At 49.2% G+C, this 25,326-nt stretch overlaps 6 protein-coding genes across 6 annotated transcripts; 2 read left to right on the top strand and 4 right to left on the bottom strand.

Moving 5' to 3' along the window:
* Positions 1-727: 727 nt before the first annotated feature.
* Positions 728-2,494, bottom strand: DEU56DRAFT_795288 (uncharacterized protein). The gene is made up of 3 exons (XM_041352832.1): positions 2,096-2,494; positions 2,014-2,034; positions 728-1,965 (listed from the first exon to the last, which is right to left on the bottom strand). The coding sequence occupies exons 1-3, from the start codon at positions 2,177-2,179 to the stop codon at positions 739-741; spliced, it is 1,332 nt and encodes a 443-aa protein (XP_041209975.1). The 5' UTR covers positions 2,180-2,494; the 3' UTR covers positions 728-738.
* A 6,965-nt stretch (positions 2,495-9,459) lies between these two features.
* On the top strand, positions 9,460-9,777 carry DEU56DRAFT_715864 (uncharacterized protein; the record flags this gene model as incomplete). The annotated part of the gene is made up of 1 exon (XM_041347589.1): positions 9,460-9,777. A coding segment is annotated over one exon (318 nt), but the record flags the coding sequence as incomplete, so codon positions are not given.
* Positions 9,778-14,721: 4,944 nt separating this feature from the next.
* DEU56DRAFT_795276 (uncharacterized protein) lies at positions 14,722-16,258 on the bottom strand. The gene is made up of 2 exons (XM_041352831.1): positions 16,093-16,258; positions 14,722-16,043 (listed from the first exon to the last, which is right to left on the bottom strand). The coding sequence occupies exons 1-2, from the start codon at positions 16,152-16,154 to the stop codon at positions 14,819-14,821; spliced, it is 1,287 nt and encodes a 428-aa protein (XP_041209973.1). The 5' UTR covers positions 16,155-16,258; the 3' UTR covers positions 14,722-14,818.
* A 3,623-nt stretch (positions 16,259-19,881) lies between these two features.
* On the top strand, positions 19,882-21,302 carry DEU56DRAFT_269332 (uncharacterized protein). Its single transcript, XM_041345384.1, has 7 exons — positions 19,882-19,989; positions 20,048-20,466; positions 20,531-20,583; positions 20,635-20,673; positions 20,729-20,769; positions 20,832-21,132; positions 21,191-21,302. The coding sequence occupies exons 1-7, from the start codon at positions 19,934-19,936 to the stop codon at positions 21,200-21,202; spliced, it is 921 nt and encodes a 306-aa protein (XP_041209972.1). The 5' UTR covers positions 19,882-19,933; the 3' UTR covers positions 21,203-21,302.
* A 951-nt stretch (positions 21,303-22,253) lies between these two features.
* Positions 22,254-23,555, bottom strand: DEU56DRAFT_795265 (uncharacterized protein). The gene is made up of 6 exons (XM_041352830.1): positions 23,415-23,555; positions 23,082-23,340; positions 22,821-22,972; positions 22,567-22,632; positions 22,509-22,515; positions 22,254-22,459 (listed from the first exon to the last, which is right to left on the bottom strand). The coding sequence occupies exons 1-4, from the start codon at positions 23,528-23,530 to the stop codon at positions 22,617-22,619; spliced, it is 543 nt and encodes a 180-aa protein (XP_041209971.1). The 5' UTR covers positions 23,531-23,555; the 3' UTR covers positions 22,254-22,459; positions 22,509-22,515; positions 22,567-22,616.
* A 1,187-nt stretch (positions 23,556-24,742) lies between these two features.
* DEU56DRAFT_269207 (uncharacterized protein) lies at positions 24,743-25,321 on the bottom strand. Its single transcript, XM_041345383.1, has one exon. It carries the CDS (start codon positions 25,211-25,213, stop codon positions 24,845-24,847), a length of 369 nt encoding a protein of 122 aa, XP_041209970.1. The 5' UTR covers positions 25,214-25,321; the 3' UTR covers positions 24,743-24,844.
* Positions 25,322-25,326: the final 5 nt, after the last annotated feature.

Genomic DNA, 25,326 nt, shown 5'->3' with positions numbered 1-25,326 from the left:
TATTTAATGTACGTTTCAATGCATTCAACACTCAGTAGTACTGACCCAAGCCAAGACTGTGACAGAATGGACCTACACGAGAACGCCGAGACCGAGACAGTGACTGTGCTATTCAAAATTCCCGGTAACAGGATATCAATTTCGAGGTCCACGGAAACTGCCTGACCATATCTGGGGAGTCGAGGCACTCAGAACTATGACAAGGGCGGCTATGCGGTGCAGGAGCGCTCGTGCGGCAAGATCGCCAGCAGCTGCAGGACCCTTCAGATTCCTCAGGGAATCAATTTGAGTACTCTATCCGTCCACATTCCGTGAGATAAATTGATTCTTACGGCTATCTAATCGTTCAGGCTGAGGATCTCCATGCGAAGATGGAGAACGGAGGGCTCACTGTGTGCTTCCAAGTGCTGAACCGGACCAGCCACTGCAGCGAATTGCAATCACGCAAAGACGTCGTGGTATTTGCTTGGTTCAACCCATAGTCGTTTCGAATCTATCATTAGCGCAATAGCTTGAGCGAACACTGGGTCTACATGACTTTCTGCACTTGAATCACGACCTATCATGACGTGCCACTTGGCCCGTAGATATGGATGCCATAGACAACATCTGCATTGGTATTAGAGAATTACGCCCCAAGTTGCTGGCTTTGATATCTATGTGTATATAGTCGCGGATATGATGAATGACTAGGCGAAATAAAAATATCCTGTGTAACGTGTAACGTTTGTGCAACGACTAGCTATATAAGTCATAGCAATTAGGGCGACTGGGATCCACTATGACATCGAGGGAAGGGATAAGGGCAACGTATTCCGCTCGGTACGCATCTTTCAGCGTCGCATGACCGCTGAATATCAGGCTCTCCAGCGGACACGCTGACTGTGTCAAAAATGCCTTGAACCCATTATGAGGCCACTTGCTCCAAGAGCTAGTTTCAAGCACGCGCAAGTTGGGGAGTAAGACACTGTTAAACAGGCTCGCTAAATCGGATGTGTCGTTAAAAACGATGTATAGGGATTGGAGGTTGGTGTGCGTGAATGGCCGGAAGACCGGGAAGCTATCGGACGCCATCCCAATCATTAACGAGGAGAGGTTAGGACATAACTTGAGCAAGCGGATAAATGCGTTTGGTTCGGACATCCTCGTCACGACGGTTGTCAGGTGGGTCCACACGGGATTCGAATGAAATAGTAGGGTTTCGAAAGTGAAACATGACCATAAGATCTTGAGATTGGTCACAGTGGACGGCAGTTGCGCGATGGAATATTCAACAGATGTCAAGTCCATTGTGAGAATGTTGAGCTCCCGAAGTGCTGGAAGGTCGTCTAACAGAAGTTCGGGATGGTCCTCAGGGTCTTGTTGGGAAAAATGGATGGAGAGAGATGATATTTGGTGGGTGTAAGGCTGAAGAAGGCTTTGTATCTTGGTCGAGTCATATGGGCAGTCGTTCCAGCAGAGAGTCAACGAGAGCGGACGTCCTCGTGATCGCTCAAGCCATGAGCCATAACAGAAGGTTTGCCGCTCCCACTGGTCTCCGGGGCAGAATGATAATGATGGTCTGGACCATAGACTGGGTATGCCCACAGCAACCTCCCTCCATCGTTGGCATACTCTAGTCAACACTACGGGAGCGTCGAGCTCTGATGGCATCTCGAATTTATCGAACTCTGGGAGACAGAGGTGAAAAATTTTGGACAAGACTTCAATTGGCAAACGCCAAAGAGGCGATACAAGTCCCTTGTGCAAATTCAGCGACTGCGTGATCTTGGCTTGCTTTAAGACCAGTTGTTGCTGAAGATTTTCAATACTATCCATGATGGCCTCTAGGTCCGATATCTCATGCAAAACTGCATCCAACTGATGTTGGCGTTCGGTGATGATGGTGCCAATACCCATATCCCTGTGCATGGCAGACTGATCGGTATTTGGGAGCCTGGAGTATGGGGTGTCAAGGTCTGGAATCTAGTAATCATTATTAAAATGACAATTGATGTGTCGCAATAGACGTACAGTCACTTGTGAACGTGCGAGCTGATGCAAATGAATGTTATTATATGCAAACGCGAGCACCTATATAAAACTGGACACTCACGATGTTTTGCAGCGCACCAATGACGCCCAAGACTGGTAAAAACCCCGTTTTTGAGTGGGCTGCCATGCCCTCGGTTGCCTGCATGTTGGTTGGTGAACAATCGTAACTTTCCAAGGTTCCACTCGGAGCGAGGAATGGCTCGGATGTAATTGAAAGACCATGTCCGCTAACAGGGAACTCTCTGTAACGCTCGACTTTCCACAAAAGCCAATAGTACGGATATCGTACCTAACGACCAATATCCGTACCCGGCACCTCCCCTTACCACTTAGCCCCTAGTCACCTAGTCTCATTAGCACTTTCTTTATTCACTTTTGTTCCTACTTCACCCGAGCCTCTCCTCCCCTATATAAGCTAGTTTACATAGTACTGGAGAGGTAGTTGATCCTTCTACCCCCCCTTTTGAGAAACAGAGGTTTAGTTCTGACAGTTTACTCAGACTCCCTTAAGTTCTCGCCTCGAAATTCAACTCGTCTCGTGTGAACGTTTCACAAACGCCACATATTTTTAAACTAGAATACTAAGCCCTCCCATCTTCCCCACTAAGGCCGCCGTTGACGAGGACTTGATCACCCTCTGACCCGACGACCCCTCTCCATCTATCTCTTTCTAAAAAGAATTCCCCCATGTCGACAAAACAAACAAACGTACCCGGTACCTTCCCGCAGAGCTCTCCTGTCCTCGCAGACGGATCGAGTGTAGACGCGGGCGCCCTCGACTTGGGAGTCGAGAGCGCGTGGACTCGTGATGACAGGGTCATCACTGGAGTCGAAAACTCAGACAGCCTGAGGGCAGAGGCACCATCGAGTGATCATCTGTCCTCAGACTCGTGGCTAGGAGCCCTGGGGGCTTCAGCCGGACCCGACCTTCCGCTGAATAGTCTAGCGGAAGGTAACAAACACCTCGTTAGCAGTAACGATGGCGAAGGCTCTGCAGTGATGAGCATTAGCCCTATATTAGGTAGTGTAGAGGGACTACATACCTCCCACCTCGATCTACAAGCTCCTAGAGCCGTTGCGTTCGCAACGGGAAATTTTAGTGACACTAGCGTAGAGAATGAACGCACCCGCTGGTTTGACCTGCCTAACGACGGGGAACTGGGCGACGTGCCCGAGTTCCCGATTCTAGCCCCGCTAGTTCGATCCCCAGATTCCACTCCCAGGATACCGTACGAACTGAAAGGCAAGAATGTTACCCCAAAGGATTGGGGAGAGCAAGAAATCAAAGGAAATTACTTACCTCCATCGAAAATCAAACCCCTCAGAGAGGAAGGAGGTAGTGAAAAATGCCCCAGCGAGATTAAGCGGCTTGACGCGTCACTTAGCCGCTATCACGAGTTAGCCCAGGAGGTTGCTACCGAACGGTCTGATCTTATCGATGAGCTAAGGGAACAAGTAAGAAACCTAGAGAAGCAGGTTATCGCCAGTCAGTTGCGTGAGGAAGCGGCGCGAAAGATGGTCTCTGACGCTCACCGCGCGCCTACTATTAGCATCCAAGGGCCCAGTGCGAATACTCCTAAGGTAAAGAACTTGACTACGAGAGTCAAGCCTGCAGAGGGCACTCGATTCCTACGAGCGTCTTCAGTACTTCCTAACGAAAGTTCCGTTAAAAGAGCCATGAGAGGCCCTAATCACGAGGAACGCAGCTCAGATAGCTCATCCTCGTCAAGCGAGGACGAGAGCTCGTCTACTGATACGGACAATGAGCTCAACCCAGTTATCAACCTTAAGAAAACGACTCACCCACAGACCCAACCCGCACTCGATAACGACTTCGGGGCGGATTTCCTGTCGCTAGAGCCCGAGTCAGACCACGACAGCGACTCCCCTGAAGCGAAGCGTGCTAAAAGACAAGCTAGGCGCGAACATCGCGCCAAGCTGAATCTATTAAAATATCAGCAAAGTTTTATCAAAAACGAGCCACCATTCACCTATAATGGTGAAGCTAATGCCACTACCTTCAAAAAGTGGGTCAGGGAGGTTAGAGACTGGAAGGAGCGAGCTAGACTTACTAACGGACAATCACTTCGCATGCTGGGAAAATACCTTGGTGGACAAGCCTACCGGTTCTTCGAAAGGGACATATTGGACCTGCAGAAGAGGTACTCCATGACGGAGTTCTTCGAGCAGCTGTTCGACTATGTCTTTCCCCCTGATTTTAGAATGCAACAACGTCAACGGTTCATCGAATGCAGACAGGAAGGAAAACAAACCGTGAGGGACTACTTGAGACGACTGCGTGATCTAGCAGACACCGCGGGAGACGTGGGCGAACGCGAAATCGTCCGACAGTTCTGGACTAACTGTAAGCCCTACCTCAGAGCCTCACTCGTGGATAAGGGCTACGAACCAAACACAGTTAGCTTAGACGTTGTAGAAAGGAAGACGTTACGCACCGAACGAGCTTTCCTAGAGAACTCAAACGACCCCAACATCCTTCTTGCTGTCAACCCTACTCTTGCTTCGAGTTATGCAAACCACTACTCAATGAACGATCAGCACTCTCGTCGTGATACGAGGAATAGGAGGAATAACGTACCTCGCCCTCGCACACAATCCATCTCCGCAAACGCCGTTTCTAGCCCATCCCCTGCTAAACCGTCCAATGGAATGACGCCTAATCGAAGGGATAAACCCCCAGGGCCCAGTAGATCCCCTAGAGAACCTAACAAAAAGAGTACCGATCAGTTAAGAAAGCTGCGTGATAACAACCAGTGTTTTGAGTGTGAGCAGCCTGGCCACATCGCCAAGGACTGCCCACGAAGACACCGCTTACCTTTTAAACCTGGCTCTAAGGTTTCTTCCCTGAGCGCGAACTTCGTGGAAGTAACTGAGTCGGATATTAGGAGTGCGGCCATCGAAGAAGGAGTGGCGTACGGACTATATGGGATGGCTGTTAGTCAGGATAATGCCCCAATCGCACAATCAATCGCTCGACTTACCACCATTGAGCGTGCCTTATCCACCCTCCGCAGAGCCGTCCCACTCCCCACTGACGAGTTGCGAGACCCATTGTTTGACCCCTATGGAGTTGATAGATTCAGTATTTCCACTCACGGGGGCCCCGACACTTACTTGCTATCCGACAAACACAACTACGATGACTATATCATCTACTGGGAACAGATTAGCGACCCGTCCTTTGAAATCGTCCCCTGGTTGATTGACCTTAAGCTGCGAAACTTCGAAGATCTGATACTCACCAAGTCTTCATTCCAACCAACTTGGGGTGGACGAAGCCTATCCGAGACTGGTAGCTCGTCTGAGCAGATCGACGGTGTCGAATCAGACGATATTCCCGCCTTATTGGATGATGAGAGTTCTGAGGATGAACCTGACGGAGCTATTAGTAGTCTGACCTGCGCAAGTAGCTCAAGTAAGAACACGAACCCTCCCGATATCCGTTCCTTAACGAGACTGTCCGCTCGTCCAAGGACAACCACGAGAATCCTTCCCCGATCGATCGTCGTGATCGTATCAATCAACGACCGCCCGTGTCGTGCCCTCCTTGATTCCGGGTCACTCACAGACTTCATATCGTCTACTGTAGTAGATCAGTTGAAGTTGAAGTATGAACTACTAGACAAACCGATACCCCTCCAGCTGGCCGTCTCAGGATCTCGTAGCCTAGTGAAAGCTAATACAACTGTTGAGTTTTCGTACCAAGATATAAAAAACACGCGAACCTTTGACATAGCGAATCTAGACGCCTATGATGTCATTCTCGGGATGCCGTTCTTGTTTCAGCATCAAGTACTGATGGGATTTAATCCCTCGGAAATTAAAGTCCGAAGTATTGACCCCCTGCCTATCAGGGGATCTCAAACACAGGTCCTTGAGCTAAAAGGGTCAGGGATTGAGTCTAATGATATTAATGCTTACCGGGAGGAACTGCGCGCGTACGCGAGGGACATATGCAAAGATGCGGAGGAGACCCCTCTTCCTCCTTTGCGAGAAATCAATCATGTAATCCCGCTCCTGGACAATGGCCAGGTATACTCTTGGCGCCAGTCGCGTTGTCCTGAAGCCCTGCGTCCACTATGGAGGGCGAAACGCGAAGCCTACACCAGAACAGGTCGCTGGGAGTTCTTTAGCGGGTCAAACGCGGTGCCAATGATTATGATGAAGAAAGCCACGAAGGATGGAACCCTTCGTTTGCGAACTGTGCTTGATACCCGTCAACGGAACAAGAACACTCGTAAATTGGCGTCGCCCTTACCTGACATAGATACCATCCTACGAAACGTCTCGTCTCACCCGTTCCGGTCTCTGATAGATGGTAAGGACGCATACGAACAGATTAGGGTGGTCCCTGAAGACGTCCCAAAGACGCTGTTCGCCACCCCTGATGGTACTATGATTAGTCACGTCATGCAGATAGGAGACTGTAACGCCGGGGCGACTTACCAATCGTTGATGAATCACATCTTTGGTCCTCATATTGGAGTGTTCATGGACGTGTACCTTGATGACATTGTCATCTACTCTGATTCCGTCAGCGACCATGTAAGACACGTGAAAGTAGTGATCGATACCTTGCGCACCAATAGTTTCTACCTGAGCGAGCATAAGCTCCAATTCTTCATGAAGGACCTTAATATCCTTGGGCACGTCATTGATGATGGTGGAATCAGACTAGATCCGCATAAGGTAGATAAGATAATTAATTGGAAAACACCTACCTCAAAGGAATTGTTAATGCAATTCATAGGCTCGGTCGGATACTTAGCCGCTGGATGCGAAGGGGTGCGCGTCGATATGCAGCATCTCTCCAAGATAGCAGCAAAGTCCACCAGATGGACGTGGGATCCCACTGACCAGCGTGCGTTCGACCTGGTTAAGTCTTGCGTTGAAACGCATCGAAACGTACGCCGGAAGGCAATTGATATGGTTCCTGCCATAAACGGGGTGAATCCAGTAAATCTGACAACTGATGCCTCACTTACCGGTGCGAGCGGGGTCTTATCCCAAGGAATCGACATTCGTAAGGCCGACGTCGTCGCCTTCTGGTCCGGGAAGTTCAACTCTGCCCAGCAAAACTATCCTGTGCATGAGCAGGAACTGTTAGCCATAGTGGAGTCGTTGAAACGATTCCGTCACTTACTGATAGGCTACAAGTTCAGGGTCTACACTGACCACAAGGGACTGGAGTGGTTGAACACTCAGTCTAAGCTGTCACCCAGACAGATGCGCTGGCTTGAAGCGATCAGCGAGTTTGATTTTGAAATCATCTACCTACCAGGCGTTGACAACACGCTAGCCGACGCGCTGTCCAGAATCTACAGCAACGAACCTAAGGGCACGGTCCGGGCTGCCAGTGAGTATGTGAATGTTGAGGAAGAAGATAAAGCACGCACTTTACTGCTGAACTTCGTATCGGCTCCAGTCTACACCGGGACCCCACTGTTTCTGGGTGCAACAGAGGCCAGGCGCTCTGCACGCATAGCGAGTCAGTTAGTCATGGGCAACCGGGTGAATCATTCCCCATCCAAACGCCTAGTTAAACCCAAGCGTGTGGGGATCACCCCCACTGACACACAAAGCGGGGAAAGCGTTAAGATAGTGAGATCTCTCACTCACACTGACACACAAGAGGGCGACTTACCCACTATAGGTCATGCCCCTCCCAGCTCCCCTCTCCCTGATGGCAATCCCAAGGTCTCCATCGATAACGCCACCGTTTGTTCAGAGAAGGCGAGTCTGACTGGAGCGGCCCCAACTCTTAAGGCGAGGAAAGTCATCCTGAAGGTTCGCGATCCTGCACTGGATGAAGTGGTCGGCGTGGACGTCTCCGTGCGCACTGAACACCCCACCGAGAATAAGCCCGCTGAAGCAGAGATCAGTAGACTTGACGTCCCTACTGCGCCTGGGACACTGAACCTCATCGCAAGAGGCGGCGCAAACGGCAGGGTGACAAGCCCCTATCAAGAAACAGTCAATATCTCAGACGCTAACTCACTAGCAAAATCAGCAGGGAATCGCTCACCGTCTGCTGATAGTAGCATTGAGTCGACATCGTTGCGTGAAACAATGAAGTCGACTGATTCAACCCCGATAAGCGTACACATGGACCAACAAAGTCACATGACTAGTACACCTGCCTCAAATGCTAAGTTCAATCGTCCACCCAGTAGCTCCTTGGAGGGCGAAATCGCCTCTGACTTGCTGGGTGAGTCTCCACCACTCCTTACTGAGACAATCGCTCTTGGGGATCCGTCACTTGATATTCACGCCCAACTGGTGGGCCGGTACTCTGAAGACCCTTTTTTCGCCAAAATACTGGGCAGCCCTGGTGCGTTTAAGAATTTTGAAGTTAGTAATGACCGCGTCTTCCTTAAAGATAACGGGAAGCGCATCCTATGTATTCCCGACGTCGCTATAGGCACCCGGCGAGTGAGAGAGATAGTGATCTCTCACGCACACTCAATCCTCGCACATCTTGGCCCCCTCAAGACCCTACAGTATCTGCGGGAGAACGTCTGGTGGAAGAGTATCTCTACCGACGTAAACGCATTCTGTGAGTCCTGCCCTACCTGTCAAGTATCGAAGCCCACCAACCACCAGCCATATGGACTGCTGGAGACTCTTGACGTCCCCACTCGCCCATGGGAAACCATCGGCATCGACTTCGTTGGACCCCTCCCCGAATCCAAGACCCTTAATGGGGTCTTCGACATGATCCTGGTCGCCATCGACCATCTCACCTCGATGGTGCACCTCGCTCCTACTAAGCAGACCTACAGGGCAAGAGACGTCGCAGAGGTGATGTTTCACCTCGTGTACAAGCTGCACGGGATGCCGTCGAACATCGTGAGTGACCGCGACACCCTGTTCACTAGCACGTTCTGGCAGAGATTCCACCAGCTGACTGGTGTGGAACTTAGGATGTCGACCTCATTTCACCCACAGTCAGATGGTGCCACCGAGCGCGCTAACCGCACCATAACGCAGATGCTGCGTCAAACCGTCTCACCACACCAGCGTGATTGGGCTCAGAAGCTCCCTGCGATAGAGTTCGCCATGAATTCTGCATGCGCTGGGGCCACTGGGTATGCTCCATTTGTCCTTAATTATGGATTCCTTCCCCCTCCGCTGATCTGGAACTCATCCTCAGATTATCCTGGCGTTAGAGTCTTCGCGCAGCGTATGAAGGATGCCATCCTGGCGGCTCACGACTCCGTAATTGCGGCTAGGGTGAAAAGCACCACTACCGCCAACCGGCATCGGAAGGAGTCTCCCTTCGTCAAGGGAGATTTGGTATATCTATCAACGGCTAACCTCTCCCTTCCCAAGGGCCGTGCTCGCAAACTCGCGCCCAAATTCGTGGGCCCATTCAAAATTCTGCAAGACTACAAGAATAACGCCTTCCTACTGGATCTTCCCGCTGAGTTAAAGCAACGGGGGATCCACCCGGCTTTTCACGCCAGTCTCCTGCGTCTGCACGTTCCTAACGACGATCGTCGTTTCCCAGGCCGCCAACTCCATCAACTCGCGGATATTGGAACTCCCGAGGAGTGGTCAGTGGCTCGCGTCACTGATCATCATGGCCAGGGTAGCGGTGCCCTCTTCAAAGTAGAGTACACCACTGGTGACTTCGTGTGGCTCCCTTACCACTCTGTCTCCCGGCTTGAGGCCGTGGGCCAGTACTTAGAGGCCCTGGGGGTCCCTGGTATATTCCACCTCCCCAGAAAGATCTCGCCTATCCCACCTAATATTGGGGTTGCCGCCGTGAGTCACTCACCTGACACTAGTGATATTGTCTTCACTATGGTTGACAGGTTATTGGCCGAACTACCCGATATCCCCTGCCCCTTAAAAAGCAAGGATAGCAGGTCGCACTCCCCATCCTGTCCTTCACTCCCTTACCCAATGGTTGCCCCCCATACCATTCCCCCCTCGTCTGACGCTATGAACGTCGACGGACCCACCCCCCCTGGCTCTGAACCAGGGGAAATTCCCCACCAGAACGCCTCACAACCCCCGCGCTCTCCACATTCCCGTGGAGGGCGGGGCAGGCGACGCAGGGGGCGGAGTGGGCCTCAATACCACCCTCCGCGTCGTGAGTCTAACTCCGACGCGATGAACGCATTCTCCCGCTTCTTCCGCGCTGAAGCTCTCGCCAAAGAGCTTGCCATCAGGAAGGACGCGTACGCCTTTGACGCGCTGGTCAAGGCTGATAGAGAGGCGGAACGTGCGGAGCATCGTCAGCGCGTTCGACACCTGACCCTAGACAACAGAGGGCCACGACGCCAACCACAGCACACTCATTTTCGCCCATCCCCACCAAGGCACCGGCCCACGCAGCTCACTGCTCCCCAGATCATCGCGGCTGCATCTGCATCTACGCCCAGCACCCTTCCCCTGATCCCCAGTCCCCCTGCCCAGCCTGTTGACCCAGGCCGTGATGTCCTGGACATAATAGCCGCGTCTGAGCAATTGGACCTGGAGCGCGATGACCGCCTCCATGGTGAGGCGAACGAAGTCTTCTTCGGTAGAGTCCTCGTTGTTGGCTTACTCCTGACAAATGTCCTGACACTGGCATTTTCGCTAGCGGCCATGAACTCCATGGGCATCGCCTCCTCCTCCTAGGAGCTCTCGCGTACAAAAATTGTGGGTCTCCACGCGGAGACCCGGAGGGCGTATGTAACGCTCGACTTTCCACAAAAGCCAATAGTACGGATATCGTACCTAACGACCAATATCCGTACCCGGCACCTCCCCTTACCACTTAGCCCCTAGTCACCTAGTCTCATTAGCACTTTCTTTATTCACTTTTGTTCCTACTTCACCCGAGCCTCTCCTCCCCTATATAAGCTAGTTTACATAGTACTGGAGAGGTAGTTGATCCTTCTACCCCCCTTTTGAGAAACAGAGGTTTAGTTCTGACAGTTTACTCAGACTCCCTTAAGTTCTCGCCTCGAAATTCAACTCGTCTCGTGTGAACGTTTCACAAACGCCACACTCTCACGCGTACTGTAACAATTTAGTTCGAACTGCCAGTGCGAAAAGCTGGACAAACACCCGACTATGATGATTGTGTTTTTGATGGTACAGGAATTTGCAATGCCGCCAAGCTCCGAGTCCATATTGGATGTCCAGTTTTACTAGGGGAGCTCACAGTAGGTCGCTTCTGCTTCTGCTTTTGCTTCTGCTTCTGCTGACACGTGAGGGACAAGGGTTAGCGGTGTATTATGTAAGCAGTTAACTCCCTAGTAACCCTACTACACACGCCTCGCAGCTTGCTACATCAGCAATACTTAGAATCCGACATCTTGCGCTGGCCTTCGTCTCGCCAGATGTGTTCTGATGGCTCCATGAATTAGTACTAGCGACTCAGATATCCTCAGGCTCACGGTGCTCACCTCATGTTGATCTTTTTTACCAAACAAGACTTTGAAATTTGCACTTGCGCTGATTTCTGCAATGAGTTTCCACACACGCGAGTGCTCATTCTCGTTCCACTGAATGCTGGGTAGACTTTGTACCTTCTTTAATTTAGCTACGCGAGAGTATAAAGTAGAGTACAATGTGACTTGGCGCACTCTGAGCGGGATGGCTAGAAATGGTATATTCAATTTAGTTTCTATTTATTTTGCTGTATATGTGAAAATATCGATTTATTATGGACGCAGAAGCAGAAGCAGAAGCAGAAGCGACCTACTGTGAGCCTACCTACTATCGATGGTCGACAGTAGTTTATTAGAGATTCAAAGACTGATTTTCGTGGACGGTGCACGTCCGTAGGTTTACGTCTTTTCATTTCCAGCAAAATTCACACCTTCTACGGCACCTGCGTTTTCATTTGACGGCATCTTATGAGCGTACTATCTGAGCTGGTCTGTACTTACTCTGATCCTCGTACGACAGAGATTTCTACGCGAATCATCGTGGTCTCATGAGGCACGCAGGCGGATAAAAGTTCACCGCACGCTCACATTCGGCGAGCCTCTTTCAATCCGATCTGACTTTCACTTGCTCTAGAATTTTCCATATCTCATACCTGAATATCACCTCGACGACCCATCTAGCACCCTCGAATCCCTGTCCTCCACATTGTCGGGTATACCATCAGAGCCTCGATATGGTGCAGACATGAAAAAAATATTTCAAGGCTACTTCGAACATTTCATGACGTACACTACGACGTAACTTGCGAACAATTTATTCTACTCCCTGTAGAGTACCTGGCAAGTTTTAATCATATCAAGGATTTCTCGTGCTACACACTACTGCTAGTTGACACATGCACGCGCTCCTGGAAAGCAATTGAAGTCGTAATGCTTTCCGTATTGCAGCCTACCACGAGCTTAGCTTGATGTTCCCGAACGCCAAGGATCAGGCGTGGCCCCAGCACAAACATCTGGACGAGCGCGAATATTTGACAAGGATAAATCTGACTTCCTACTACGGACTATAGAAAGGATCAATTATGCCCGCATGCAAAGGTCAACAACAGTTCGGCATACCGTTGTGATTGTTGGAGATAAATAACTGAGGTGGAAGGAAGACGTAGCAACAAAGCTAGCAAGCGCGATTGACGAATTTTCAGCATAAAAAGACAGGATTCACATTATGGGCTCACCTCGCAAAGTAAACCACGTGAGTTCTAATTAGCACTGCAAAAAAATCCCTGATAACCCATCCTCTGGATCTACGTTGCAGTTCGCGGAAGTGTTTTGAGGCAATCCAGCCTGCGAAGCACAGCGCGAGGACCTCCCATACAGCGGTGAGCGTCCAATTCACGGCAACCAGAAGTTGGTCATTGCCATCAAAGCCAACAATGCAATTGTGGGTGCCGGAGAGAATTCGTTCCTCTGGTATTCATCGATGAGCCTGGCGCAATTGAGTGTTTCATCCATGATTGACACTTACCCCCTGAACTATGCATCGTTATTGTTGCGGTGATCACACCCGCGATGATGTTGACAACAAGGAAGATGACAATGAGAAATATCAGCACCTTTATAGATCGCTGATACATCACATATAACCGAGTGATCATGATGACTTTGCGTAATGTTAAATTGAAATCGATGTGACTGAAGTTGCGAAGCTTACCACCCAATATGGCGCTTATGATCGCACCCATCCAAGCTAGTGCGGTGTACATGATATGGCCTAGAAAATGGAGTAACATTAGCGATTAGCCCAGCAGGATCACATACTTCAAACAGACTTACAGCTATGGTTGTCATCGTATTGAGCCAAGAGCTAATAAAAAATCACACTCACCCCTACATGGGAGTGCGGTTAATTGGACGGAAATAGCAGGCATGGGTGCAGAAATCATACTCACTACATCGGTTGCCGAAAATGTCGGGAGGTATACTGTATGCCGCTGGTCAGAACAAATAAATACAGTAGATGTGAGGAGACGTACACAGGATATTGATACTGATTGTCGGTGATAACCAATTAGCACAGCGCCGGTTGCTTAGCCTTCCAGACTTACACAGAATATGATATTCCGAGATAGCGCACCTAAGATATCTTCAAGTCAGCAACACTTGACCGCACTTTTAACGCACGCTACATACCCCGAGATAAAGAATCGTCATGATGGACCAGCGTTGTCTCTGCATGAATCAATTGAATATTCACGTTATTATCCTAGCGCCGAACTCTGCTCACCCAAACCAGTTCGACCTATAAAACCATCATTAGCGAGATAGTTACTACAGCAATGAGATCAACCTACCTCTTGTGTGAACGTCAGAGCTGGAAACACCATAAACATACCGAGGTTTCTTGAATATTATTTTGCTCACCCCAATCGTACATCACGCCAGCAGATGCGGCAACTGCAAAACCACAGCCCAGGTTAGAACGAAGCATGCGGCACCGCCATCACCTGACTAGCTCTCCACGAACCTACAACATAGCTGCCAATCTGATATGAATTGATGAGCGGCCACCAAATTGGATCGTTTGAAACTAGGGTCATACTGTGCGAGGATGAGTGTAAGCGAGCCGCGGATTTCAAGTGGACGTTTGACAATGGTGTTCGTGTCAGATATATATCCAGCGATTCTGGGCTACTGGATTATATATGTCGCTGCCTTTGCAATTGACAATTAGCCGGTGTATAACAAAGTGACCAGGCAGCCTGGTCAATCTAGGGTTGAACTTTGATCCATGCGGAAACCGTATCAGAAACAGATTTTGGTTTGATGTGAGACTTGCAGTGCAATTTGTAAACACCGCACTTTTTGGATCAAAGAATCGGATAGGATCAATCCATCGAAGCTGAGCGATAATCCTGTCGCGTGGAATACGTAACACTGCCCGCCAAGGTATCAAGGGAATTGATTGACGGATCCGCAAGGCTGCACCAGAATCATCTCGCGGCCCATCAGAGAAGTTAGAACCGATGAATTAATTTCTGCAATCATAGGCGCCTTTACTATTTGCCCAAACCAAGTGCACGTGAGTCCGGGGTTGTCCGGGTTTCTGTTTCAGCCACGGGTTGAGGAACTCGAGGGCTGTGACGGTCGATGGAAGGATTGCTGCGGGCGTAGCTCAAAAGATGGTCTCTAGGAGCAAAGCCATGCGCTTGATTTGTCTGAACAAGAGAAGGTGACATCACTCTTCCTTGAGCGCTCTGAGCTCTCGTCGTCCGTACATATATCCTCTGAATCACAAGTTGTTCATTGATTGAATGTCTATGGTGCCGAAAATGAGCAGCGAAGAGAGATATGATCCTACGAGCATTGATAAATGACGACTAAATTGCAAAGAAATCAGGACGATTGAGATCCACTACTACGTGAAGGGAAGGAATAAGGGCAAGGTATTCCGCTCGCTGGTCATCTGTCATGGTCACTCCAACACCTAAAATCAGGGTCTCCAGAGGACAATTTGACCGTGTCAACAATGCCTGTAACTCCTGATGAGGCCACGGTTGTGCACCGCAAACTTCAAGCATATGCAAATTGGGGAGTGAGATAGCGTTGAGAAGGTCTGATAATTCGGATGGGCCCTGGACTCCAAGACAGTAAGGAGCAAGACGTAAGGATTGAAGTTTGGTGTGCGTGAATGGCTCCACGTCCAGAACGCCATCGAATAGTATGCCTATCGTTAACGAGCAGAGGTTGGGACATAGCTCGAGCAAGTGGAAAACCGCGTTGGATAGTATCTTGATCACAATATTTGTCAGGTGGGCCCACGTGTGATTGGAAGAAGGTAAGAGCCTGAGGCTGGCCCATGACCCTGTGAGCTTGAAACTGGTTAGAGTGGATGGCAGTCGCGAGATGCATTCTACAAGAGCTCGCAAATTCATTGTGACAATGCTTAGCTCCTGAAGTGCCGGGAGGTCGTTTAACAAAAATATGAGTTGGCTCGCTTCAAAGGAGGAATGAAAGGAGAGAGATGAGATTTGATCGACGTAAGGCTGAAGAAGGCTTCGTGCTCGCCGGGTCGAGTCAATTTCGGAGCACTGGAGTGCCAGAAAGAGGGGACGTCCTATGCTTCGTTTGAGCCATAACTCATAGCAGAAAGATTTCCGCTCCCAGTCTTCGGACTCGGCTCCCAGCCGCAGCCTGCACCATAAACCGGGCAGGCTCAAAGCAACCTCTCTCCATAGTCGGCATATTCTTGTCAACAGCATGGGGGCCAGATTTGATGCTGGCGACAAGTAGTTGTCTTCCGGGAGACAGAGGACAAAAATGTGGGAAAGGACTTCAGTAGGCAAACAGCAGCGCGTCGATCCGAGCCCCCCGTGAAAATTTATGGGCTGGGTAATCATGTCCTTCTTTTCGACGACCTGTTGGTGAAGATGATCGATCCTATCCATGACTGCGTTTAAGCCGGAGATCTCGTGCGAAACTGAGTCCAACTGCCTCTGCCAGTGGCGTTCGGTGATGATGGCACTGATGCTCCTGTCTTTGAATTCAATGGTGAAATAGTTGGTACTGAGATATCTGTGAGTACGGAGTTGAGAGGTCTGGAGTCTGGTCACATTATCAATGAAATCGCAGATATATATCAGAATAGACATACGGTGACTTGTGAGCGTGCAAGCTGAAGCGAATGAACATTATTACATACGGGCGCGAGAACATATAAGATCGGACACTTACTATGTTTTGCAGTGCACCAATGGTGACCGAGACCGACCAAAAATTGGTCAATGTCGTCCCATCAATGATTTAATGTAGTACATAAGTGATAAAACTTTGGTTTGAGCCAAGGCGGTCTGCTGAGTGATATTAATAATACTCTCCCACGGTACCATGACATACCTTAGACATTGCAGGCCCTTCGTTCGCAAAACACATCCTAGAAAACAGCCATGATTTCTCAGAGACCGAGATGGCCTTTCTCGGCGGTTCCTTTTTTTCAGCTGGATCCGAGATGGTGAGATTTTATTTGTTGCCTTGGAAAATATGTGACTGAAATTGGGCGCAAGACTCCTCTCATAGTACTAATGCACGGTATTCATGGCAGCACCATGTTTCCCCGAGGAGCAAGCTAAAATTCAGGCCGAGCTCGATGCGGCCATAGGAAGGCACCGAGGTCAATGGATTTCCGGCGAGCAAATGACACTGTTAAAATTGTGATCGTTTACAACCACCCTGCAGCGGTGACTATAGAAATTGTCGCTAACTCATCATAATCTGCACGAATGACACAAACGAGGCAAATGGGGCGGAAAGTCGAAGCCCGAGATGCCCTCCCTCATTTCGGCTTCAGGTTTCAAGCTAGGCTTGTCACGCTGTCTCAATAGATGTCCTGTCGCAGTCACTATAATGTCCAAGTTCTCCTGTGTGCGTTCATAAATCACGACTTCCCGTACTCGGAACGTTACTTACTCGTACTAATCTGGCATATCAGTGCGGCGTCTTTGTCCATGCCCATTAGCCATGATCCAGAACGTATTTAATCACCACGTGCCGGTGAGGAACTGACAGCCGCGCTGTTTATCTCCCCCTTAGTCTAACCTAGGCAGACCGTAGACATATGTCATTAAGCGTTCCTTCTTATCTCCCCGGGGCCACTTCTCTTTTTAGATTTTGATGTCTCTATCTCCGCGATAACTCGATGAACGAGTTGCGCTTTTTCGCGGAATTCAACTTGATTAGGTCGCGGGCTTCTCCAAGAGGTCTTTATGCCAGGATTCGAAAAGAAAATGTGTCCTGTTACAATTATTCTCGTGATTGTGAGTTCGCTTGTATCGTCTCGCTCCTTACATAGTCTGCATAGAAGACAGCTGACTCAAACATCATCTTCGATAGCTGCTTCAAATTCTAGAAATGTTATTTTGCGTTTGCAAAATCATGCTTCGGTCCGATTCCACGGGAATTGCATAACAAATTTTGTTCACGAGGCTTTACTTCGACCAACAGGATCTGAATATATGGCACAAGTTTGGTTCTTGGTTTCACATGCGAAATCTCCCCATATAGTACCCATTCCTTCATCCCTACTCGGGCCTTTCTCGCTCTCTGTACCACCATTGGTACCTCCAGTCTCAAAAGCAATCTCGACGTCACAGTACAGCTTATCTTGCCTACCTTTTGTCTCTTATTGAATGTCAGCTTCTCTCTCGTGTCCATCTTGGACCGAAAATAACAAAAGTCAAACACCGTGCGAGGTGGTCCAGGATGTGGATAATGCGTGCTCGTATATATGTGAGCCCTTTTTGATCCCATTTGTCAGCGCTCAAGCTACTCTAGACGCTACCATCTCCCCTCTCCCTTCCGAGGAAGCGTTTATTCCGGGTGGTTCAAACGTGACTGCATGCACATGGTAGGTTTTTCAGCGTGCATACATGACTTGGTAAATAACGGCGTCGTGATAACAGCTCCTGGGCGAGTTACAACTTATTTAGCGCCTGTATGCTCTGCGCTTCTTCGTCACCTTCACTAGTGAGGTAAGCCTTCCCACGTCATCAACGACATATTTGAGCCAATATAATGCAGTTGGGATGCATGGATAGCCAATTGTCCCACAAACCTAACGTCGACAACAACGTGAGTCTCTACTGGTATGGCATGTCCCCTGATCTGATGAATCTGTTAAAGATACTTCCCTTCATATGCGGGAGTGACGCTGTCTTCCAATACCTCAATACCTTGTTACGCGGGCTACGATCGTGCGTCCAGAAATTACTGATCACTAAACCACTCTTTCATGAGGATCATCCCACAGCTCGAAGCTGGCCGAATGGGACATTTAACGCAGTGGCTGCATCTGATGTTGCCGCCATATGTATGTCCACCTTGGTGAACCCGCGAACACACACTGACTTCAATAAGCATACTCCGACTTGACGGGAGCCGCTAGTTCCTGCGCTTCATCACCAAGCTCCCATAAGGGTGCGATTGCCGGAGGAGTCGTTGGGGGAGTACTTCTGCTGCTTCTGGTCTGTGGTTGTGTTTTATTCGTCATGCGTCGCAGACGTAGAAGGGCGAGATCCTCCCCCGAAATTACTCGGTCGACCAGCCCACACTTGGACGATAAGTCAGCCAAAGACGTGTATTCGTCCCCTTCGAGTCCACATGATTCGCCATCTTCACCAGCATCTCCCAAGACACCTGCATTGGCGTCAGTTCCTGTTGATTCTGGGGGGAAGCTCACATGGGCAGGATTTCCAGACACACATCCGGTCACAATGTCGACTGCTGGGCTGGGAATTGGCGATGCTCCGGCGGATGGCCTTTGTAGTGCCTCTGTCCCTGATTCGCACAATGCACTGCGAGCACAACCCGCTGGGGTAGACATTCTGGATGGGCGCGCTGTTATAGGCCGACAAAATGTACAAGCGATTGGCGTTCACGCGAGAGCAGATCACGCTGGCACGACAATCACTGATGTGTACAATCCTTTGCGGGAGCAGCCTACCGCGATGGGGCTTATGCAGGGACATGAAATCACGGTTCCAACTTTCGAGCGAGCGATCGGAAGCGCTCCCTTCGAAGCAGACCACAGTGATATCACAATTCCTGATGTGTATCACCCATCGCGGGAGCTGGTCGGCGGAGAGGGACCTAGAGAGGAACTTCTGACCATAGCTCCACCATCAGACCTAGGGTTTGTCGAATTCGTTAGGTCTATTCCTGATTCGTACGGTGCATTGCAAGCACGACCCGCTTGTGTAGACGCTCCGGATGGAGCCACAAGTCAGCAAGATGTACAATCGATTGACGCGGAAGCAGATTACGAAGGCACAGCGATCTCTGACATGTACTGTCCCCCGCAAGTAGAGGGACGCGAGATCATGGTTCCAACGATCGAACGGGCGATCGAAAGCGCTCCCTTCGAAGCAGATCATGGTGATATTACGATTTGTCATGTGTACCATCCATTGCAGGAGCTGACCGGCGGAATAGGACCTAGAGAGGTTCATCCGGCCATGGCTCCACCCTTAGAGCTGGAGAATGTCGAAGTAGAGTGCCCCAGCGAAGGCGGGGAACTGGTTTCCGTGAGTATTCATCAATATTTCTCAATTTCTTGGAAAACATCATCCATCACCCCCAGATCAACGAAGTTGACACTGAGGCTGCCCAACCCGAGGCCGAACAAGTCGGAAATCTCCTAGCGCAGCTTTACATTGAAAACAGCCCGTCCACTGACGTCATTCATGATCAATCCGTGGATCTCCAAACAGTATCTCGAGCAGAGGCAGAGGCCGTACAAACTTTCCTAGTTTCACACGCACATGACAGGATGATGACGCCCACTGTCTCTGGAGCCCTGGGATCGTCTCTACCGTTTGTGGAGGCCAGGAAAGCGCCTGTAGCTGAGGATCTGGTAGGCTTTTGTTGGTTGCTGAAAAGAATGCGTAGTCATCGGGCGTCGTTCAATGTCATAGGTCAAGCGCGTGGTGTACACGTATCTGATGGATCCTGCAACAAAGCAGAATGTACCTCCTTCTCACACGCATGGCTTGAAGCTGTGAGTGATGCTTCGTCGAATTTCTCATGGTTGAAGCCTACTTATGGTGTTTGTACAGTGACTTGCTGTTCATGCTCGATCTCACTGGTAGCCAACAACCCTACATAGACTCGGTCAAATCATCCATCAACGCAATCTGCGCGGAAATACTGGGATCAGATCATCTGAATTCAGCTCGGCCAGGCGATCTTCGTGTCGCATTTATTGGGTTCCGCGATCATTTCCCCCAGGAAGATTCTTTTGTTACCCGCCAATGGGACTTTGTGTCGGATCTCACTCGAATTCACGCAAACTTGAGAAGTCTTCCTGGTGCTGATGGTGGTGGAGATGGTCCAGAAGCTGCAACAGCAGCTCTAGCACGAGCTTTAACGATGGGGTGGAGGAATGACTGCAACAGGGTCGCTGTGTTAGTCTCGGATGCTCCGCCCCACGGTATTGGATCTCAGGGTGATTACTGGCCCAATGGTGTACCGGGTGGTGAGAACTCATCACTATCCGTCGTGGCGAACTCCAGAGTTCTGAATGCATCTACACATTCTAGTTCCGGACCCTCTTGATTTGGCAAGAGAGATGCTCAAGAAGAAGATCACTTTAGTGCGTGTTTCCCTTTCCAACGCATTATGTCTGCCGACATACAGATTTTAGCACTTCATCGCTTGCGAGCCAAGTTTGAGTCGCTTTCATGTAAGACCATACTGAGGTCCATGATAGATGTGATTATTAAACATGTCCCGCTTAGAACGCGCTCGATTTTTACCGTGGTCTGACCCGCATAACGGCGTAAGTCTTTGTTGTAATTACAGGGGCAGATGAATGATTCGACTGACATTTATTCGCTCAAGGGGCATCGTAGTCCCACTACTTGATTCCAGGGTCATGTCAACCTGTATCATCGGCTCTGCTCTCGAAAGTCTTGCGATTCAGGATCTCATCAACGAATACAGGGAAACCCTCGATGAATTGGTTGCTTCACGAGAACCCTCGTTGGTGGTGAAATACCTTCACGCCCTAATGCACGTCAGAGGTCGGACAGCTGACCAGCTGATTATGGAGAATATCTATGACATGTCTGACGACAGCAAGGAAAATGTAGAAATCTGGTCATCAGCCCGTAACCTCGCTGATGCGAAGGCTCGATTGAATGTAAGCTTGCGATGATTCTCTGGGCTAGGACTCACATATTCACATTTATTTACGTTAGTCCTACTATTAGGTGAATGACTGAACAGGAGGGTAGTGCTAGGCGCAAAATTGTGTAGGATACGTTTTGAAGTAGCCTGCGATCAGGTTTGTACATGTATAAAATTCCCGATGCAGAGATACAGATAATGTTAACAAAATTGACAAGTCATGTCACAAACGAAGCTACTAACTCAGAGCTGCAAGAAGAGATATACTACGGGGTGTACAGTACCAGTAACGTAGAGTATACAGAGCTGCACGAGTCTGTGAAGTCCACTCGCGAAATGCGTAACGACCAACCTAGTATTTACGGCACTTGGGAAATTGGAATCAGATGCACTACTTAGTACTTTGAGGGAAGGATAAGGGCGACGTAATCCGCTCCCTGCTTATCTGACATTAACGTGCTGGCACCCGAAATCAAACTCTCCAGGAAACAATTTGACCGTGTCAGGGAAAGAGAATTGAAAATGGAAGATCGTATGAAGGGTTGAAGTTTAGTGTGCGTGAATGGCTCTCGATCGAAGGTCTATACTCATGCGAGCTTTACGCCGTGACACGGCCCATCAAATGTATCAGAATAAATGTACGGTTACATTTGAACAGGCCAAGCTGCTGAAGAGATTGATCAAGTATCATGATCATTTGCAAACACGAGCAGTGCTAAGTGCTTAGTTAATTCGGAACTTACCACTCGGAGGCTTTGCAGCACATCAATGATATCCGAGAGTGGCTATCATCCCTTCGACTGTCTGCATTTCGTCTGCTGTCGAAGATCTCGATGAAGCTTGAAGACTGGTAGTAAGCCAAACACCCCAGACCTCCGAGTGGGTACAGTGTCGCAGATCGTCAGTGGAGGATCAAAACCTGCTCAGAAAAGGATGAAACCAAGGATGATTTTTCGCGCTCGTGGGGGTGGGACAACCTGCCCGCTCAAGCAGTATGTGGCTCGCGCGCTCCGGAGGTTACCTTGAATGGTTTGATTTCGCGGATGTGCATAAGAAATACTCTGATAAGTCAGGAGAACACTAGCAAGAACACGGAGGCGTTGGATAGGCATTTATGAATAACAGATACAAAACAACCCAAAGAAAAACATCTAGCGCATTAACATGTTGACCACAATACAGAAATCGCCCTAAGAATCGCCCTAAGGGTGCTAGGAAGATAAGAGCAGTGAGTAGTAGTAGTGCGGTAAGTAGAGAATACCACGATTGTGGATGTCGAAGTGGACAATAGAAAACGAGTGCAGTCTCGCTCGGCTCGGCTGGGGTGGTTGTGGTGGGCACTAGTAAAACGTGAGCCACGCTGAGATTGAAAGGAAGAAAATACTAAACAGGAGAGCTGGGGTCTAGGGTGTCAGCAGCGACTACTAGAGGACAGAGCCTTACTAACGTGTTTCTTTCATACATGGTTATCCGAATATACTGCTCGAGGTGACTGACTCATTTGGCCGAGGAACTGAGAGGGGATTACTGGTGTTGGTGTATCAAGGTTGGGGATTTACATGGATTCCAGCTGAGAATGCAATCGCGATAGCTATGAGGACACAAGGTAAGCCTGATATAAATGTCGCTGAACAAAATGGTCACCTCTCTGCGGAGAAATCGTTTTAGAACATATTCGTTTACTTACGAGCGGAGACTCACAGAGCATATTCATTCTCTATTGTCTGAATCCTAGAAAGCAGACTTTCTCCATGGTCACGAAGGCGCCGACATTCTGCCTTTTCACGCTCGCTCTCATCCTGAAGAACTTTGCATCGCTGGAAGGAAGCTACAGCAATTTGAAGTGGGACATGCTAGAAATGCCACATGTGAGGAATCAGAGAAGAATTGTGTGATGTATTGACAGCAAGCATCAGAAAACGTCGCGTTCGCATTGTGCCTGGCACGATGCAAAGGACTCACATAATTTGAGGCATCTGGTTGAGACTGCAGCAATTCTAGCGCTTCGGTGACAACTTTGATGGCATCCGCTTTGGGTGCGTCTTCGCCCGAAACTAGAGACACACACTGACGAAGGAGTCTAGCATGACGAGCGTTGATGGTATGCTGTTCAGCATTGTCTTGTTTGGGTGGATTTTCGAGGTAGAGTTTCTTAACACGATCTAGCTGAAAAGGCTCGCGACAGAGGGGACATGCCGTTGTGGATAAGGAGCGAAGACATCTGGGATTGAAGAGTCACATATGAGAGGAGAGACATGATTCCCAGGCACAAGCTGGCTGGGAGTAGCAACGCACTTGAGACAAAATATGTGACCACAGGCGATCACATGTGGAGAATGAGCAATTCCTGAGGAGATAGAATAGATATCAAGGCAGACGTCACAGTAACTTTCAGGATGGACAACAAGCATGCCGGTAACCTAGCTCACGAGAAAACCACACCACTTACAAACAGGCTTCCCACCACTACTGTGAGCCGTGAGTGAGGAGGTGTGGACTTGAAGAATAGAACTAGTGCAAAGTTCGAACCCAGCACAATGTTTATCGTGCCCCCTCACACGGCTGTGCGAAAGTCGTTCCACTAGGATCCGGATACACAGTGTTAGTGCTGCCGAAGGCCGGTTCAGTCCGGTTCTCTGGCAAATTTTCTGGATGCCAAACCGAATCACGGGTTCGGATTCCGCTGTTTGGTCGAACTCTGGACCGAACGTCGTTGAACACGTTCGGGAGCTCCGGTTCGCGTTCAAACCAGGTTTGACCATCAAAATATAGGGTTAGTACCTGCAAAAACCCGTACCCGCTCTGACGGGCACAGTTTTTTTTTTGGCGGGTACCACAAATAGCAATAGAAGCACGAACAAGACATATGCAGACGTCAATGTATGTGAACAAATGTGAACGATGACATCAAAAAATACCTGCAAGTAATGTAGATACATGTTACCCCGCAAATAAGATCGACATTTCAAAGAAGAAGTGGCGACCAGCACGGACAAGCACAACACATGGGGACAGTTGCGGATGTGGGGGCATGTGCTGACGTGCACAAACAAGCGGGAACGAGCGCGGGAACAGTTGAAGACAAGTATCGCAACATGCTCATGCTGACATGGTGGGCGTTAATGTAAGCGCTAGAATATTCATGAACAAGCAAGTCAAGCAGACAAATGAGTAAACCAGCCTGTGCTTTGCATAACTTTGATTTAGACAAACCGAGCGACTTCGCATATTTGTTTCTGTTTAGCAGGAACAAAAAAAAACAGGTGAAAATGCTGCGCCACTGCTGCGGTGCTCACAAACATAGAGTGTACTGTGGAAAGTCAGACAGCCGCAGTGACCAGTAGCTGTAGAATAAATGTATCAGTCCTTGTAGGTGACCGCGAAAAATCGGATACAATGGATGACTTTCTGTAGGCAAAATAATCCAGAATAAAATATTTCGGAGTCTAAAAAACATTTCCAATAGCGATAATATTTTAATATACTACAATAAGATTATCCCCCGTACGCTAAGTCATTAGATTTAGTCCGGTCCTTGATGGACAATCTTGCGGACCAGTACCTGCTTCTCAGCGACGATGAGGCAGAACTTTTCGATGACGACGAGGGTGCTGAAGGATCACGAGTGCGCCAACGCTAAATTCAGGGATAGCGGAGAAATTTTCGAGCAGGATTGGTCGAAGATAGACGCTATAACGGATTGGGCAAGATTGGTGGCAGCATAGTTAGAACTTTGGAAGAGCAAAGAAAATATGTGGTAACCAGGGGATACTACGATCATGAATGTCGAAGTGAGCAATGGAAAACGAGTGCGTATCTTCGTCTGAGACTAGAGACACGCACCGAAGGAGTCTAGCATAACGAGCGTCGATAGTATACTGTTCAGCATTGTCTTGTTTGGGTGGATTTTCGAGGTAGAGTTTTTTGACACGATCTAGCTGGCGACAGGGGGGACATGCCGTTATGGATAAGGAGCGAAGACACCTAGGATTGAAGTGTCGCATATGAGAGGACGGACACAACTGCAGGGCGCAAGCTGGCTGGAGTAGTAGCAACGCACTCAAGACAAAATATGTGACCACAGACGATTGCATGTGGAGAATGAGTAATTCCTGAGGAGATAGAATAGAGATCAAGGCAGGCGTCACAGAAACGTGCAGGATGGACAACAAGCATACCTAGCTCACAAGAAACTGCACTACTTACC

The sequence above is a fragment of the Suillus clintonianus genome, assembly GCF_016758775.1.
Source record: "Suillus clintonianus strain FC179 chromosome Unknown DEU56scaffold_24, whole genome shotgun sequence".
Taxonomy (NCBI): domain Eukaryota; kingdom Fungi; phylum Basidiomycota; class Agaricomycetes; order Boletales; family Suillaceae; genus Suillus; species Suillus clintonianus.
The sequence above is the reverse complement of the archived record's forward strand: the minus strand, read 5'-3'. Positions and strand labels throughout refer to the sequence as shown.